Genomic DNA, 14,749 nt, shown 5'->3' with positions numbered 1-14,749 from the left:
TGGGATGAAAATTTCGAATTCCACTTGTCGACTGGGATAGGTTGCACGTATTCCGCTGGTCATCTGGAGCAACTCAGGGCAAGGGCGAGTGCTCTAGCTCGATCCGCTGACCAAAGTCGGATTTCGCTTGAAGTTCTAACCGGTGATGTCACTTCTGGAATGTTTTGGCTGATTTTAGCGGTTTTACAGATATTGGCAGAGGACACTGGGCATAACCGTTTTTTTGCGCTAATATATCGAAGTGCGTCTATTGAAAAACATCTACAGCGTTAAAATTATGCGAAAGCAAGTTGCAGAGGGCCGTACTCCTGCACATTTATCAACCGCAATAATTTCACCGCTGGAATGTGACTTCAACTTGTGGAACGAGCTTAGCATTACTTCCGCTGTGCACTCTGCGCATTCCGCTGGTCGACTGAGGGTGATTTGCTTTAGCGGTTTAGGTCGCTGTATTCGGGTTCGGGCGCCCCAATCGACCAGCGGAAATCGCCATGAGAGTGGAGCATAGCCGCGCCGACCTAGGTAGTTAAGAAACTCGAGTGTCACCAGCATTTCTTAAGAACTATGGCTGGCTGTAGACAAGCTGATTCTTCACAGAAAGCACATTGCAATGCAATACAGACACACGTGAGGTAGAGGAGACAGCAGTGGGCATCTGACATTTGGGGTGAGGTTTAGTGAGGTCGCTGAGGCTGTCTGCACTGGCTAGTTTCAGTTCCCTGAACTTGCTCTTTCACACTCACCCACAACTTCCTCCTCTACTGGGTACTATATATACTAACTCGCCCCTCAAGCTGTTATCCTAGTTTCGGTTTATGGGTGTATTCCTGGTCTGTAGGGGTTTGACGTTCCAAAGCGACCCAGGCTACAGAGGGATGGGGGAGGCCACGGGAGGTTTCTTTAACTGGCAATGCACCGTATGCGAGCAGCTTGGTTTCTGTCTGCAGGGATGGAACCTTGAGATCGGCAGTTGAGTGCTGTAACCACTGTGGAAGGGCGGCTCCTCCGATTGGTCAGAGCTCCATTGCATCATAAAAGAAAGAATGATGTGCAGAATTAAGCTGCAATGTTGTAAGCAGGGCAGCCACCTTTCCACGCAGCGAATAGTTTATCATTTGACGGTTCCCTACATCACTGTTTGCTGCCCACTGGGGCGTGAATGGCCGTTTCGCAGAGCCACCTCCTGCTGGGGCGCTGTGCAGTGCGGAGGAGTTGCTGCACCTGTTTCGCACGGTGCATCCCGAGTCCAAGGAACGCAGTGGCAAGACCGTCATTGGCCTGGTGAGGTTCCCTGTATTGCTAGTTAAAGCTTTCACTGCAGCTGGTGATGCACCGATTCAAAGTGCAGTTTCAGTGCCTTCGGGGGCTCCTTCTAATGGGTGCTTTAGGCACCATGTTTTTGTTTCCTGCAGAGCTCTTATTTTTTCTCCAACACGGGAGTTTTTGAAAGGCTCATCAAGCTTACAGTAGATTATGACGTGCGTGATAATTCGAATTAAATTAATTTGATAGTCTGGATGACTTGAAAAGTCTGCAGTTCCTTTATTTGTAATCTAAATTTTACCAGGTAATTCAAACTGGTGGCCTGCTGTGTTTAATCAGATTAGGCCTGTGCAAATATGTGGTAACATCAAATATTCGCTGTGATAGATAAGTAGTGGAAGTTCGATTTGATCCAAATATACTATGCTCAATATCTCTTCAGTATTCGTGTACAGCGAATAGGGATTGTGAAAGCTTCCTTTGTGTCTAATGAGGTTGTTATTTCTTAGCACATCCTGTTGAAACTTAGCGGGCAAATCTTGAGCGGAATGCTGATTTCTAATATGCGTTTAGATTTCAAATTTCTCATCAGAAAGGGCAGATATGGCAAAATAACTTATTCGCTTCTTGTGGCCCATTATGGTAATTTCTCACCAAAAGAGACGTCTTTCAGCAACATGCACACGTTTCAAAAATGCTCTGCACATGCTAAAGCAAATTATATTCCCATAATTTCATTTTCTTGATTAGAAATAAATACTGTGAAAGAACCATAGGTTTTCTAATCGCGGAAGTCGCTATTGGCACCATATCACAATAAGTTCACAGAAGAATGTTCAAAATAAAAAAAAAAGGAACGCATATAAGGCGCACCATTCTGTAGGATGCTGTAGCAAATTTTTTTTTTAAAACCGCATCTCATGTGTCTGAAAATGCGGTAGCCATTGTTTAAAGAGCTCCGTGTACCACGCATGCATCTGTGGAGACATATCAGTTGGAGAGTCTCTGCGTGAAACTAGCTGATCGACATGGAAGGGAGCCAGCACGAGGACGTCTGATGGGCACAGAGGCATGTGCTTTAAAGCAGTAACCTTGCACTGCACATAGGTTGGCTTTTACAAAAGGTCCATGTTCTGTTTTTTTTTTTTCCTTGCTATGTGTTACGAAAATATCCAGTTAGAACAAGAGGAAGAAGATGGCTTACACGGTATGAAAGAGCACTGAACAAGGGTAGAGGGGGTGAGCCTCAGTTTGCAGGTCGTGTCAAAGTTTCGGCAAGTGGACCTGCGAACTGAGGCTTCAACCCCTCTACCCTTGTTCAGTGCTCCTTCATAAAATACCCAGTGTCGCTTATGGTGGTGATGAATGGGTGTGTGCCGAGTGTTGAATTTTGCTTCAGAAATTATTGAAACCAAATAACAGTTTCTAGTATGCCTTGTCTCTCCTGTACCTCGAATGGGAGGCCACCCGTCCATTGCAGTCTCATCCCTGAAACGGTCCACCAAGAGCAGTATGGTCTGCTTTGAAGAAACACCAGATGGGCACAGCAGGGCACATACATGTGCACACATACGAGTACTCGCATTGTTCTTTCCACATGACCTCATCCAACTGCAGCCGTACCAAGGAATTTTGTTTGTTTGAAAGTCACGAGGTTGGTGGTCTACCCACTTATTGGCTCCTTTCAGCCCTGTTTGTAGAGCATTTAAAAGTTACCTCCATTTGTATGTTTGGCTTGGAGTACTGTATTTACACAAAATTAATTTCACCCCCCCCCCCCCCAAATTGCATGTCCTAAAAAAGAAAAAGAAAAAAAACATACCGGTGGATGCTTTCAACAATTAAAATTTATTGCCTGGCTGCACTAATCGTCTCCACTTCAAATCACGTACAGTCAAACCTCGTTATAACGAAGTCTCATTTTGCGCGGAAATTCGTTCGTTATATCCAATATTCGTTGTAAAAGTACACGCAAATTCCTACAAAAAAAAAATTCTGTTCATAAACCCAAGTAAAGGCTACCCTAAAATGGAAAGCACAGAGATGCTTTTCTTTAAAGCGTGGTATAAGCACGCGAAACCTTACCTTTCATTTTGCACTGCCAAGCAAAAATGAGCACACAAATCGGGATTTAGGCCACGTAGAACTGATTTATTTAAAAAACGACGTAATCTTCATTTGGCGGCACTTCACACTATTCGATAGAATAAATTTCTCAACGAAATCGACACTGTGCAGCGCTTTCCCAATGTCAGCTGATTTGGCCACAGGTAGGTTCTCAAGGTACCTTCTCAATTTCCTCGCCATATCGGCGGCCTCGGTGCTGCTGAGAGCTCGCTCTCCGCCTTCTTCTTCACTCTCATCGCTGCTTGTAGCATCATCTGTAGGAAGCAGCTGATCGACAATTTCTTGGTTGGTCAATTCGGGCGCCACAGCCAAGTTGTCATTGGCAGCAATAAAGTCCTCGAACGTAACATTCGGAACCGCCAGTTGACGCCATGTCGTCTCGTCGAAATTGTCCGCTTCACCTTCAGAATCGTGGGCGCCGTTGGGCTCAGTCTCGCTGGTGGATGGGGCTAGGCCAGCATAAACAAAGCAATTTCTTATTGTCGACTGTGCCACTTCGTTCCATGCACCGTACAGCATGTCCAGCGTAGTTTTAAGGTTTATGGCCGTTGATAAGTCTGCGGCAATCTCTTCTTGCGCCCGCTGTCGACCGCCCTGAATATTTTTATCTTTGTTTCAAGAGAAACTGCTTTGCGTTTCGGCGCCGCCATGCTGCAAGACGACGGCACGACCTCGAGGAAAGTGAGCACACGTGCGGGTCAGCAAAAAGTAGGGGCAGGGGCACGCGGGCGGTGGTTCGATTACGTGCAGGTCACATGCCAGGCAGCCGTTGATGCTAGATTCACTCGCGGTCCCTAGATGGCGTGGCGTGCGAAAGCGCGGGTGATTCAAACACATTTTAGGTGGAGGCGACGCGGGCGGTGGTTCGATCACGTGCCGGTCACATGCCAGGCAGCCGTTGATGCTAGATTCACTCGCGGTCCCTAGATGGCGTGGCGTGCGAAAGCGCGGGTGATTTAAACACATTTTGGGTGGAGGCGATTGATAAAACCGAAATTTAGCGTTTTGAAAAATTTTCTTTTTTGCTTCTTTGCGGATTTTGAGTCGTGTGAATACGAAACATGCTTCGTTATAACCGATTTAGTGTCAAATTTTCAGTTTTTCATTTCGTTATACAGATAGAACTCCCATAGAAATAAACTTTGCTTTTACTTCGTTATATCCGATAAGTCGCTGTATCAGTGTTCGTTTTAACGAGGTTCGACTGTATTTCGGTGATATACGCTGCAAGCTTGGCTTCCAGCTTGGGATAGCATACCAACTGTCTCCCTTGGAAGCCTCTTCGCTTGGCATCACAGTTGAAAATTTTGTCTCGCAGCCACTGCCATTCCCGCAAACCCGTTTAGAACCTTCAAATTTGAGGCTCACAGTGCAGTTGTTTCTTGGGCATAAATAAGAGCCTCCTTCTTGAACGCTGCGCTGAAGAAGCGCCGGATGCTTTTTGGACTGGAGAGCTTGTAGCCGGTCGTAAAGTCAAAAGTGCGAACACGTGAACTCCGTGCGCCGAATGCTTTTTGGACTGGAAAGCTTGTGGCCGGTCGTGAAGTCAAAAGCGCGAACACGTGAACCTCGCGCGAAGTCAATGAATGATCGGTGCTGGCTCTTCCATCAACCTTCACACTCCCTGGGAGTGCCGCTGTGTCACACAACCCGACTCGATTGATGTGCAAAAAGTGAGCAACGCCGTGATTCAAAAAGTGGCTCTTCTGTAAACTATTGACAGGTGCAGTTTGTGCTGCGCAGTAAAAGTTGAAAGAAAAATTCGCCCTGAGAAGCATGCACAGTAACTGAATGTTGCACTTCAAGCCGTATCCTCCCTGATATAGTTTTAATCTTGCTCTTATTAACGGTGCCATGCTTTTATTTCGATTGTAAGTCGACCCCCTACTTTGGATTTTCGAATTTTAAAAAGGGGGTCGACTTACAATCGTGTAAATACAGTACCCTCCAAGGGCATAGACGTTGGCTCATCCCGTCCAATAGTTTCTGGAGTCAGCTGGCTGTCTCAAAAAGCCTTCTGGTGGCCAAGAGGAAGAGAATGGAAACTGCACTATTGTAATGCCATACTTGCACAACATCTCCAAAATAGGACAGGAAAATGCAGTAATATCAGTGAGGTTCCTTCCACGCGCATGAGAAGCTGGAAAAATTTTACAGGAACTAAGGAGTCTTGCAGAATCAAACGTCACGCTTTCTTGGTGCATCCGATGTTGTCATTTTGGTTGCCTTATATTAATCATGGGTCAGTGATTCGTTGGAAGTGAGTGAGTCTTCGTGTCCCTGTTGGTGTGTCCTCGTATGGGATCTGCAGTGATCTTTGTACATAATGAACTGCCTGAGGAAGAAATAAAGAAATGAACCCTTTTGACTGATATCATCAGAAGGAACTGTGGGGGTGTGCAGGTGGGCTACCCCAACGTGGGCAAGAGTTCAACCATCAACGCTCTGCTGCGCAGTAAGAGGGTCTCCGTGTCCACCACCCCGGGCAAGACCAAGCACTTTCAGGTGGACACCCTCCCTCCATCATTTGTGTTTCCTTATTATTACTTTGTGTCTTTGTGTCTTTGTGACTGAAAATTGGTAATTGGTCAGAAAAATCGAATTTTCGATGTCTTCATTCTTGTAATTCTGATATCTTTTCACAGCTGCTTTCAAAGTTTCGTTGAAAACTACAACCTAACTTGCATGCTATAGCATTCCAAAAATGTGAACCTGTAAGCACGCCCATTTAAATTGAGGTCAAATTACGCCTGTTTGATTGCCCGCAGTGCGAGAAATAAGCACTCCATGTGCATAATCTTGGCCTCGTTCGAAAGAAATTGACTCGGGCTATTTAGTATATCTCAGTTGTTAACCATGTCCGTGCCCCCCCCCCCCATGTGGAAAACAAAGGGACAAAATCGTGCAAAGCGCATGCTGCTATTGGTCATCCAGTGCCCGTGTCGAATATGGCTACCACTGTTTGGCTAGCGGTGTTGACTGCTCGCAGTCTGGCGCCATTTTGAGAACGTCAGCCTGGCATTGTTGTGACTGTGCCACAAAATGCGCAATATTTTGATTTGGGCGTCGTCATTAGCTTAAAAGGTAGCAAAAGGTAGAGGTAAGTGTTCACAGGTTATGACTAGCAGCTTTACCGGTATCGCTCAAGAGGAAAGTATACAACAGTTGCATCTTACCTGTACTCACCTGTGGGACTGAAGCATGGAAGCTAACCAAGAGGGTTCTACTTAAGTTGAGGACAATGCAAAGGGCTATGCAACGAAAAATGATAGGGGTAACATCAAGAGATAGGAACAAGTTACTGACATTCTAGTGGAAATCAAGAAGAAATGGGCATGGGCAGGACATGTAGTGCGAAGAGAGGATAACTGATGGTTGCTTAGGGTGGCAAACTGGATTCCATGGGAAGGAAAGTGTAACGGGGTGGCAGAAAGTTAGGTGGGCGGATGAGGTTGAGACGTTCGCAGGGGTCAAGTGGATGCAGCTAGTACAGAACCAAGTTAATTGGAGGAATATGGGAGAGGCCTTCGCCCTGCAGTGGGTATAGTCAGGCTGATGATGATGATGATGCACGGCAAAATACTGCATCGTCGCATCGTGTTATCTGTAATTAGTAAAGAAGTGCCGGCACTCTGTGGTGGCTCAATAATAGCCTAGCCAGAGGTGCTTAGCGCAACAGCGAGAAGTGGGCACAATCTTCTTGAGGCAATTCCTGTCGCGTACGGACACTGTTTTTGTGACTGTGCAGATGGGAAAGTGATGCCTAAGCAGCTTCAGCGCCACGATAGATCGTGCTTTTAGGCAAAATTAGTGGCATGGCCACAGCGGCAATCGGGAGACGCCATCTCGTGACATGCAGAATGCGAAACCTTGTCGAAAAAAAAAATCCTTTTGAATGGTACACAGTGCAGCTTGGAAGCCGCGAACGCTTGCTAGCCAACACTGCTCGCACATGATCATGACGTGCTTTCCTGCTTGGCAGGAAACTGCGAGCTGCATCAATTGAAGAAGCCCAGCAAAGGCAAAGGCGGATTTGTTTTTTCACACGGAGAACGGAGTTAGCCAATTAGCGGGGCGTGCAGTCACTTCAAAAATCACGTGGGCATCTGAAGGAAGAAAAAAAAAAAAAAAGCAAGCGAGCGGTGTGCGCAAGGAGGATGTGCGGTATGGGTGCGCCCCCCTCCCCTAGCGATCTGCGATGCAAAAAAATAAACGGCGGGAACGAGAAAGTCTCTCTCCAGCACCCACCTTCTGAAGAAAGACTGTGAAAAGTTGCAAAAGAAGTTTGTAGAAGTGAACATGGGCTCGCAAAGTACTTCGTTCTTGAGGATATTTTAATACATGAAGTCCTATGGGGGTTTCACGGGGAATGCAAAATACTTCGTTGTGGTGAAAATTTTGTTGAAGCGGCGTTCGTTGTACTGGGATTGAACTGTATGTCTAAAATTTTATGCAATACACAAAAAGAAAGCTAAATTGATTCGCTTTTTAGGCATACAACTTTGAATATGAAGTTGTGGGTTGTAACACACAATATAGTTTCCCAAAAACCAGATTTTAGAAAAAAATTGAACAAAACTTGACAAAGTGCACTTGTAATGAAATGACAAAAATTTTTAAAATTTTTAGAGATATTCAAAATGCAGAGCATTATATTGGCCACCCCCTGGGAAAAAATAAAAGTTCAGTTATGAATAGTGTTCTTGATGCATTATGAACAATCAGCTAGGGCGGCTGCAGAGCGCCATGCCGAAATGGATGCCCGGTTCCCTTCTTGGGCAGAACGCCACTGCCTGTTTTTCGGGAGGCAAAATATCGTGGCCAATTGATGTTGACACCCTGGGAATGAGTTAAATGACACCAACAACACAAACAAAACATCCAGAGTGGTCCCAGACGCATGCAAAACAGGCCAACAAAGTGTGGCGGCCGACGTTCCAGGCTGGTTTCTATCGTCATCGGGGTCAGAACTGAATTCTGACGATAAGGCAGCATCTTCAGAGTCACTGCTGCTTGGGTCATTGATAAAATTGGTTGTAGACAGTGCGGAATCGTCAGATTTGCGATGTTTCGAAGCGCGCGTCACTGATGTGGTTGCCGCCATTCTCACATGCGACTTTGATGCTACCGCGTGCTCGGAGCGCATTCCAAAATAGCCACCTTGCGGGAAAAAATGTAAAGAGCAATAAAATCTAAGCTTCAGTTACCCGACTACACGCTGGATGGCGTAGCGTGTCCGTGAGCGACACGGAAAGGTTCAAAATTTGCGCGCAAAGTCATCGCTAGTGGGCCGGACTGCGGACGCCGGTGTTCCGGGCTGGTTTTCGGTGTCAGCGGGGTCGGAACTGAATTTTGATGATAATTGGCAGCATTTTCAGAGTCGCTTTTGCTTGGGTCATCGATAGAATCGATCGTAGATAGTGCGTAGTCGTCAGATATGCGACGTTTCAGAGTGCGCATCGTAGACGCGGATGCCGCTATTCTTGCATGCGACTGAGACGCTGCCGCATGTTGGAGCATGCTCAAAAATAGCCGCTTTGCGAGATAAATGTGAACAGCATCAAAATCGAAACTTCAGTTATCCGACTACGCACTAGATGGTATAGTGTGTCTGTGAGTGACGCGGAAGAGTTCAAAATCAGCGCGCAAAGTCATCATTAGCAGGCTAACGATGCTCAGTGGGCGCGGTAGGGAAAGAGTTAAGCATACTTGCTACAAAGGAAAGCTATACAGCTTCCTCTGAGGAAGCTGTATAGCTTTAAAAAAGTCAGAAATTTGAGCTTGCTTGAGCACCAGCTGAAGCTTGACAATCCAAGCGAGCATCACTTGCAGTAGCGCGTACACTGGCGGCAATCCTTTTTGTGTGCACGACACCGATTAGTGACTGGATGAACTGCGGGACACCCCAGCTTGATGACCGTCAAATCGTAGAGTGTCAATGCCGTATTTTTCACAAGGCCCCGCAGGGGGCACCTGTTAAAGCAGGTGTTTGTGTGTACTGTGTGACGCCACGGACCCCGTGCACCCACGCTTAGCCGTGCGTGGCATCGCCGGGTCTGGGGAAAAGGGGATTCTGGTGGTTGAGCCGATGCCGTGTGTTTGGACCTTCAAGGCATCTCAGCGGAGGCAACACACCACTTTGGCCCACGCTTCCCGTAGACGGCACCTCCGGCCTGACCCACCCGGGGGGAAATCGCCCTTTCCTATCCTCCCTGCCATCTTTCACTTTCCTATCTCCTTCCTTACAACTGTCCTGTCTTCTCTTTTTTTCTTGGTTTTTTCCTTCTTCCAGGGTTAAGATTGTGTGGCTAACTACCCTGCGTTATGCCATATTTGGTTATATTCGGGGTGTACAGCTGGCATAGGCAGGTCTGCTTCCAAGTTCCTGCCGCGTCCCCTAGTTGGGCTCCGTGGTGGGTGGCTGCCACCCCGGCCGAAAAACAAACCTTTTTTTTTGGCTGCCTCTCTACTACTAAATGATCGGCCTCTGAAACGAGGTCGCACCGACGTCACAGCTCAATTCTTTCAAACCAATGACATGAATTTTCCATGCTACCATGTGATACACAGTGAAGACCTAGAGAAGACTGCCTAGATTGTATCATCATTCATAGTCTCTTGCTATAGGACCCGGATACAAAGTCAAAAAGTTGCCTAACTGTGACCTGCTACTTCAAATACTCTATAAACACCAGTTTGAAAAACTGCCTCGGCTAACTTCGTTTGGAGAAATCCCTCTAACCGTCAGTCCCCACCGCTCTTTGAATACCATTCGTGGAGTAATCTCAGACTATGACCTCATACACTTAACAGAAGAGGAACTACTTGAAGGACTGCAAGAATAGAATGTGACAAATGTGTACAGAATGAAAATACGGCGAGATGGGAAAAAAATACTGACTAAGCACTTCGTACTCACATTTGCCTCGAGCAAACTCCCAAAAATTGTTGAAGTACAATACATGAAGCTAAATGTCAAACAGTACATTCCAAACCCACGTCGTTGCTACAGCTGTCAGAAGTATGGCCAACAGACCTGTGCCAAATGTGCTTCGTATGAACATGCTGCCGAAAACTGTCAAAATGAATCATATCTGTGCGTAAACTGTGAAGGTGACCATGCAGCCTATTCACGAACCTGTCCAACATGGAAAAAGGAAAAAGAAATTGTAACACTGAAAGTCACAGAGAGCATTACCTACAAAGAAGCTCGAATCCGACTGTCATTGCTGCAGAAACCTGCAGAAACCGACCGGCCACAAGGCCTTCCCGCACACGGGGAAACCAAACTGAAATCCCTCTGTCCATTGCATCAGAAGATGCAATGGACACAACAAACCAAGGTAGTCCTGAGCCGTCAACATCCCAGAGATGGTGGGACTCCTTGGAAAAAGCTAAAAAAGACAGACCCCGAATTACGGGGCCAAAAGCTAGTTTGTTTCTGTTACCCACATAGAATAGGATGGCTTTCATAGTAAATTGGAATTGCAGAGGACTGATAAATAACTTACAGGATATAAAAGACATATTAGCTGTACACTCACCTTTCGCTCTATGCTTACAGGAAACTAACTTGGGTCTCCAGCATACAAGAATCCTAAAAAATTATAATGTCTTTCGCTGCGACAGAGAGCAGGCAAATAGATTCTCTGGCGGCGTTGCCATCCTAGTTCAAAACAGTATTGCAGCTCGGGAACTCAAACTAACAACTAGGTTGGAAACTGTGGCCGCCACTCCTGTAACTTACAAAACAATCACTATGTGCAATGTGCATCTCCAGCCACATCTTCATGTAACTCTGAATGAATTGGAAGACCTTTTAAATCAACTGCCAGAACCTTTTTTGTTGGTAGGAAATTTTAACGCCCACTCTTCATTTTGGGGGAGTGAAAAAACTGACATGCGAGGCCAGAATATAGAGGATTTTATTTTATGCGATAATGTTTGCTTGGTGAACACCGGTAAACCTACTTACTGCTCCCCAAGCTTGGGGAAAATGAGCTGCATAGATAGCTCACCTGGTGTTTTTAACGATTTTAATTGGGATGTTTTGGACAACCCCTACGGGAGCGACCACTTACCCATACAAATACTTTATCATCTGCACCAAATGTCACCCCCAGAAAACCACGAAGCTGGAAACTTCATATGGCAGACTGGGATTTTTTTAAAAGGGAAGCTAATTTAGATGAAATCTTTTCAGAAACTCATAATACAGTCGAACCCGGTTATATCGAACCCGGATATATCGAATTTTGGTTTTATCGAACTCACGGAATATCCCCTTGAAAATCCCATGTAAAAGTATAGGAAAGCCGCGTCATATATCGAACTCAATTTCGCCGGTCGTTTGATATATCGAACTCCGCACTACGCACTGGAAAGTGTGCCTTCTCCAAAGATGATCGCATCACTCTTGGCTGTTTGCCGCGTGACGTTTTCAAGCCACGCGTGGAAGGAATGAGAGGGGACAGTTCTGGACAGCTCCGCGCCCATTCCCTAAAGGCGCGCATGTGCAGTTATCGTTTCCCGCGCGCCAACACATGACGTTTGCAAGCCATGTGCGTGGGTGTGCCCATTCTTTTGCCGAGCTCTCTCCTTCAGCACGCGCTACGCATGTGCCAAGCCAGCTCAGCCCGTTTTCAGACAGACGTGGGACGCTTTCTCCAGCGTGTGTTGCGAACCCTCTGCGCGCGGCAGCTGACGTGGCTATGGTGCCTGTGGACGTTAAGAAGCGGCAGCTCTCTCTGTGTGTTTTTTTTTTTTTTTTTTGCGAGAGTCATTCTTTCTTATCGTTGTGCTGTACGCGCGAAGTAGCGCAAGATATGGCGGCTGCGGACGTTAAGAAGCGGCAGGCTTTTTTTTTTTTTTTTTTTTTGTGGCGGGAGCCGTTTATCTTTGCATGTATGAATCGACGGAAGCACGCCGTCAGCTGCTGCGATCATGACGCCCGCCCCAAGCACGGCGTGATAAATCGAACCAGGCTTGTGCAATCAAGCCATCACGGGCACTCTGCCAAATTCACTCCCCGCCACTGGAGGAGCTATAAAAAGATAAATGCGCCCTGACGTTATCGCTGGGCAACATCTTGGCACGCTGCCAAGAAATGAGCTGTGGATGCAACAACCGAAACGGAGTGAGGTGCGCCATCGACATGCAAGCGAAAACGCTCGCGATTTTCTGCTGCAACGACACAGAAACCTTGTTTTGAGCTGCTGCTGTGGCTCGAGCGGCCAGCGGGACGCAGTTCCAACAAGTTGGAAATTTTTCGCTCTGTCGCTGCCGCTCGTCGCTGAGATCGCTTAATCGCTTGCATGTGAGCGAGCTGGTCTTAAAGCATTTTTTTTTTTTCAAATTCTCGGGTGCAAAAGTGGAGAGTGGGTTCATTATGCGAGTGGGTTGATAATGCGGCAAATACGGTATCGTTTTTTCGCATCGTAAGTGCCGTCACAAGCCAATTTCTGTATATCGAATTATTGATATATCGAACTTTTTTGCGATCCTCTTCGAGTTCGATATATCCTGGTTCGACTGTATTGATGAACTGAACACACTGTTCATAACTTGTATCATAAATGCTGCCCACCTGGCTATTCCACAATCCACAGGAATGGTAAAATGCCACCACAAAGTATGGTGGTCCAGCAAAGGCAGAGATGCAAAAAAACAACAAAACAAAGCTTGGGGAATATTTCGAAAGTATCCGTCACAGGAAAATCTAATACTTTTTAAGAAGGCGAGAGCCAGGGCCCGGTGTATTCGCCAAAATGCGGAAAAAACATCCTGGAAGAACTACATATCCTCTGTAAATAGCTCAATCACTTCCAAAAAAATGTGGGAACAGGTACACAAACTAAACGGTACTTACTCTCCCTTCACAATTCCGGTTTTAACACCCCCAGGAGTATCAACAAGTATAGAAGAACAGGCAGATATACTAGGCGAGCACTTCTACAATATTTCCAGTTATTCTAACTACCCAGAATCTTTTTTAAGGTACAAAAGCACAGCTGAAAAACAAAGGCTTCCAACCGACAGAGGTAAAGACGAACCATACAATAGTTTAATCACACTTCAAGAGTTACAGAAAGTGTTAGCTGCTGGCAAACAGACTGTGCCTGGCAAGGATAAAATACATTTTGAAATGCTTGCACATCTATCTGATTCCTCAGTGCATGCACTTTTAAAATTCTTTAACATGATATGGGTACATGGCAAAATGCCAGATGCCTGGAAAGAGGCTCTTATTGTGCCTTTCCTGAAGCCCGGAAAACCACCAACCTCCCCCGGTAGCTACAGGCCCATAGCTCTCACCAGGTGTCTGGCAAAATCTTTTGAAGCCATTTTAAACATCAGACTAACCTTCATTTTAGAGTCTCGCCAACTTCTCGATAATCATCAGTGCGATTTTAAAAAAACATGCTCAACTACAGATTACTTAGTCCGACTCGAAAATACAATTAGAGATGCATTCATACAAAGAGCACTGTCTTGCTGTCTTTTTCGACTTGGAGAAGGCGTTCGACACTGCGTGGAGATACGGAATACTGCGGGACCTAGGAGATTTAGGCATACATGGCAGGATGCTGAAAGTTTTGAGCGACTTTTTGTCCAACTGTTAATTTCAAGTTCGTCTTGGCTCAGTCCTGTCAAAAACCTTTACCCAGGAAAACAGTGTCCCTCAGTGCTGCATTTTAAGTCCCACACTTTTTATTGTAAAAATGAATTCAATTAACAGAGTAATACTTAAATCTATTATGTATTCAGCCTATGTCGATGATCTCCAGATAGCCAGCACCGCCTAAAATGTATCATCCTGTGAAAGACAACTACAATTAACAATAAATAAATTAATGACATGGGCAAACAAAAATGGGTTTCAGTTCTCTCCGCAGAAAACAGTGGCGGTTATGTCTTCGCTAAAATGAGGCATAAACATCAATCCCACTCTGTACATAAATGAGAATGAACTACTAGTTAAAAACAAACTTAAGTTTCTAGGGATAACTTTTGACAGGAAGCTCATATTCCTACCTCATATCAACACCCTTAAAAAGAAAGCTTCAAAATCACTAAACATACTCAAAGTACTTTCATGAAAACACTGGGGGTCTGATGGGAAATCTCTGCTGCACATATACCGATCTGTTGTACAGTCTTCTTTGGACTATGGCTTCATAGTGTATGGGTCCGCAAGACCATCCTATTTGAAACAATTAGATCCGGTTCATAACCTAGGCTTGCGTCTGTCAACTGGTGCTTACCGCACATCTCTTAAAAACAGCCTCTATACAGATACAAATGAGCCTTCCCTCTAATACTGAAGATCGTTACTTACCGCTTGTATGTTTTGAAAATA

The 14,749-nt window shown here is 45.7% G+C and overlaps 1 protein-coding gene across 2 annotated transcripts in view; it reads left to right on the top strand.

The window, feature by feature from the left end:
• The window catches only part of Ns3 (nucleostemin 3), a 127,084-nt gene that overhangs the window by 54,800 nt on the left and 57,535 nt on the right, over positions 1 to 14,749 (top strand). For both annotated transcript variants that reach the window (XM_084597263.1, XM_084597262.1), the window contains exons 9-10: positions 1,175 to 1,281; positions 5,794 to 5,895. In XM_084597263.1, coding sequence (XP_084453389.1) covers positions 1,175 to 1,281; positions 5,794 to 5,895 — 209 coding nt within the window. The remainder of the gene's footprint in view (positions 1 to 1,174; positions 1,282 to 5,793; positions 5,896 to 14,749) is intronic.

This window comes from Amblyomma maculatum, chromosome 3 (genome assembly GCF_055883805.1).
Source record: "Amblyomma maculatum isolate TAMU_Amacu chromosome 3, ASM5588380v1, whole genome shotgun sequence".
In the NCBI taxonomy this organism is placed as follows: domain Eukaryota; kingdom Metazoa; phylum Arthropoda; class Arachnida; order Ixodida; family Ixodidae; genus Amblyomma; species Amblyomma maculatum.
The sequence above is the reverse complement of the archived record's forward strand: the minus strand, read 5'-3'. Positions and strand labels throughout refer to the sequence as shown.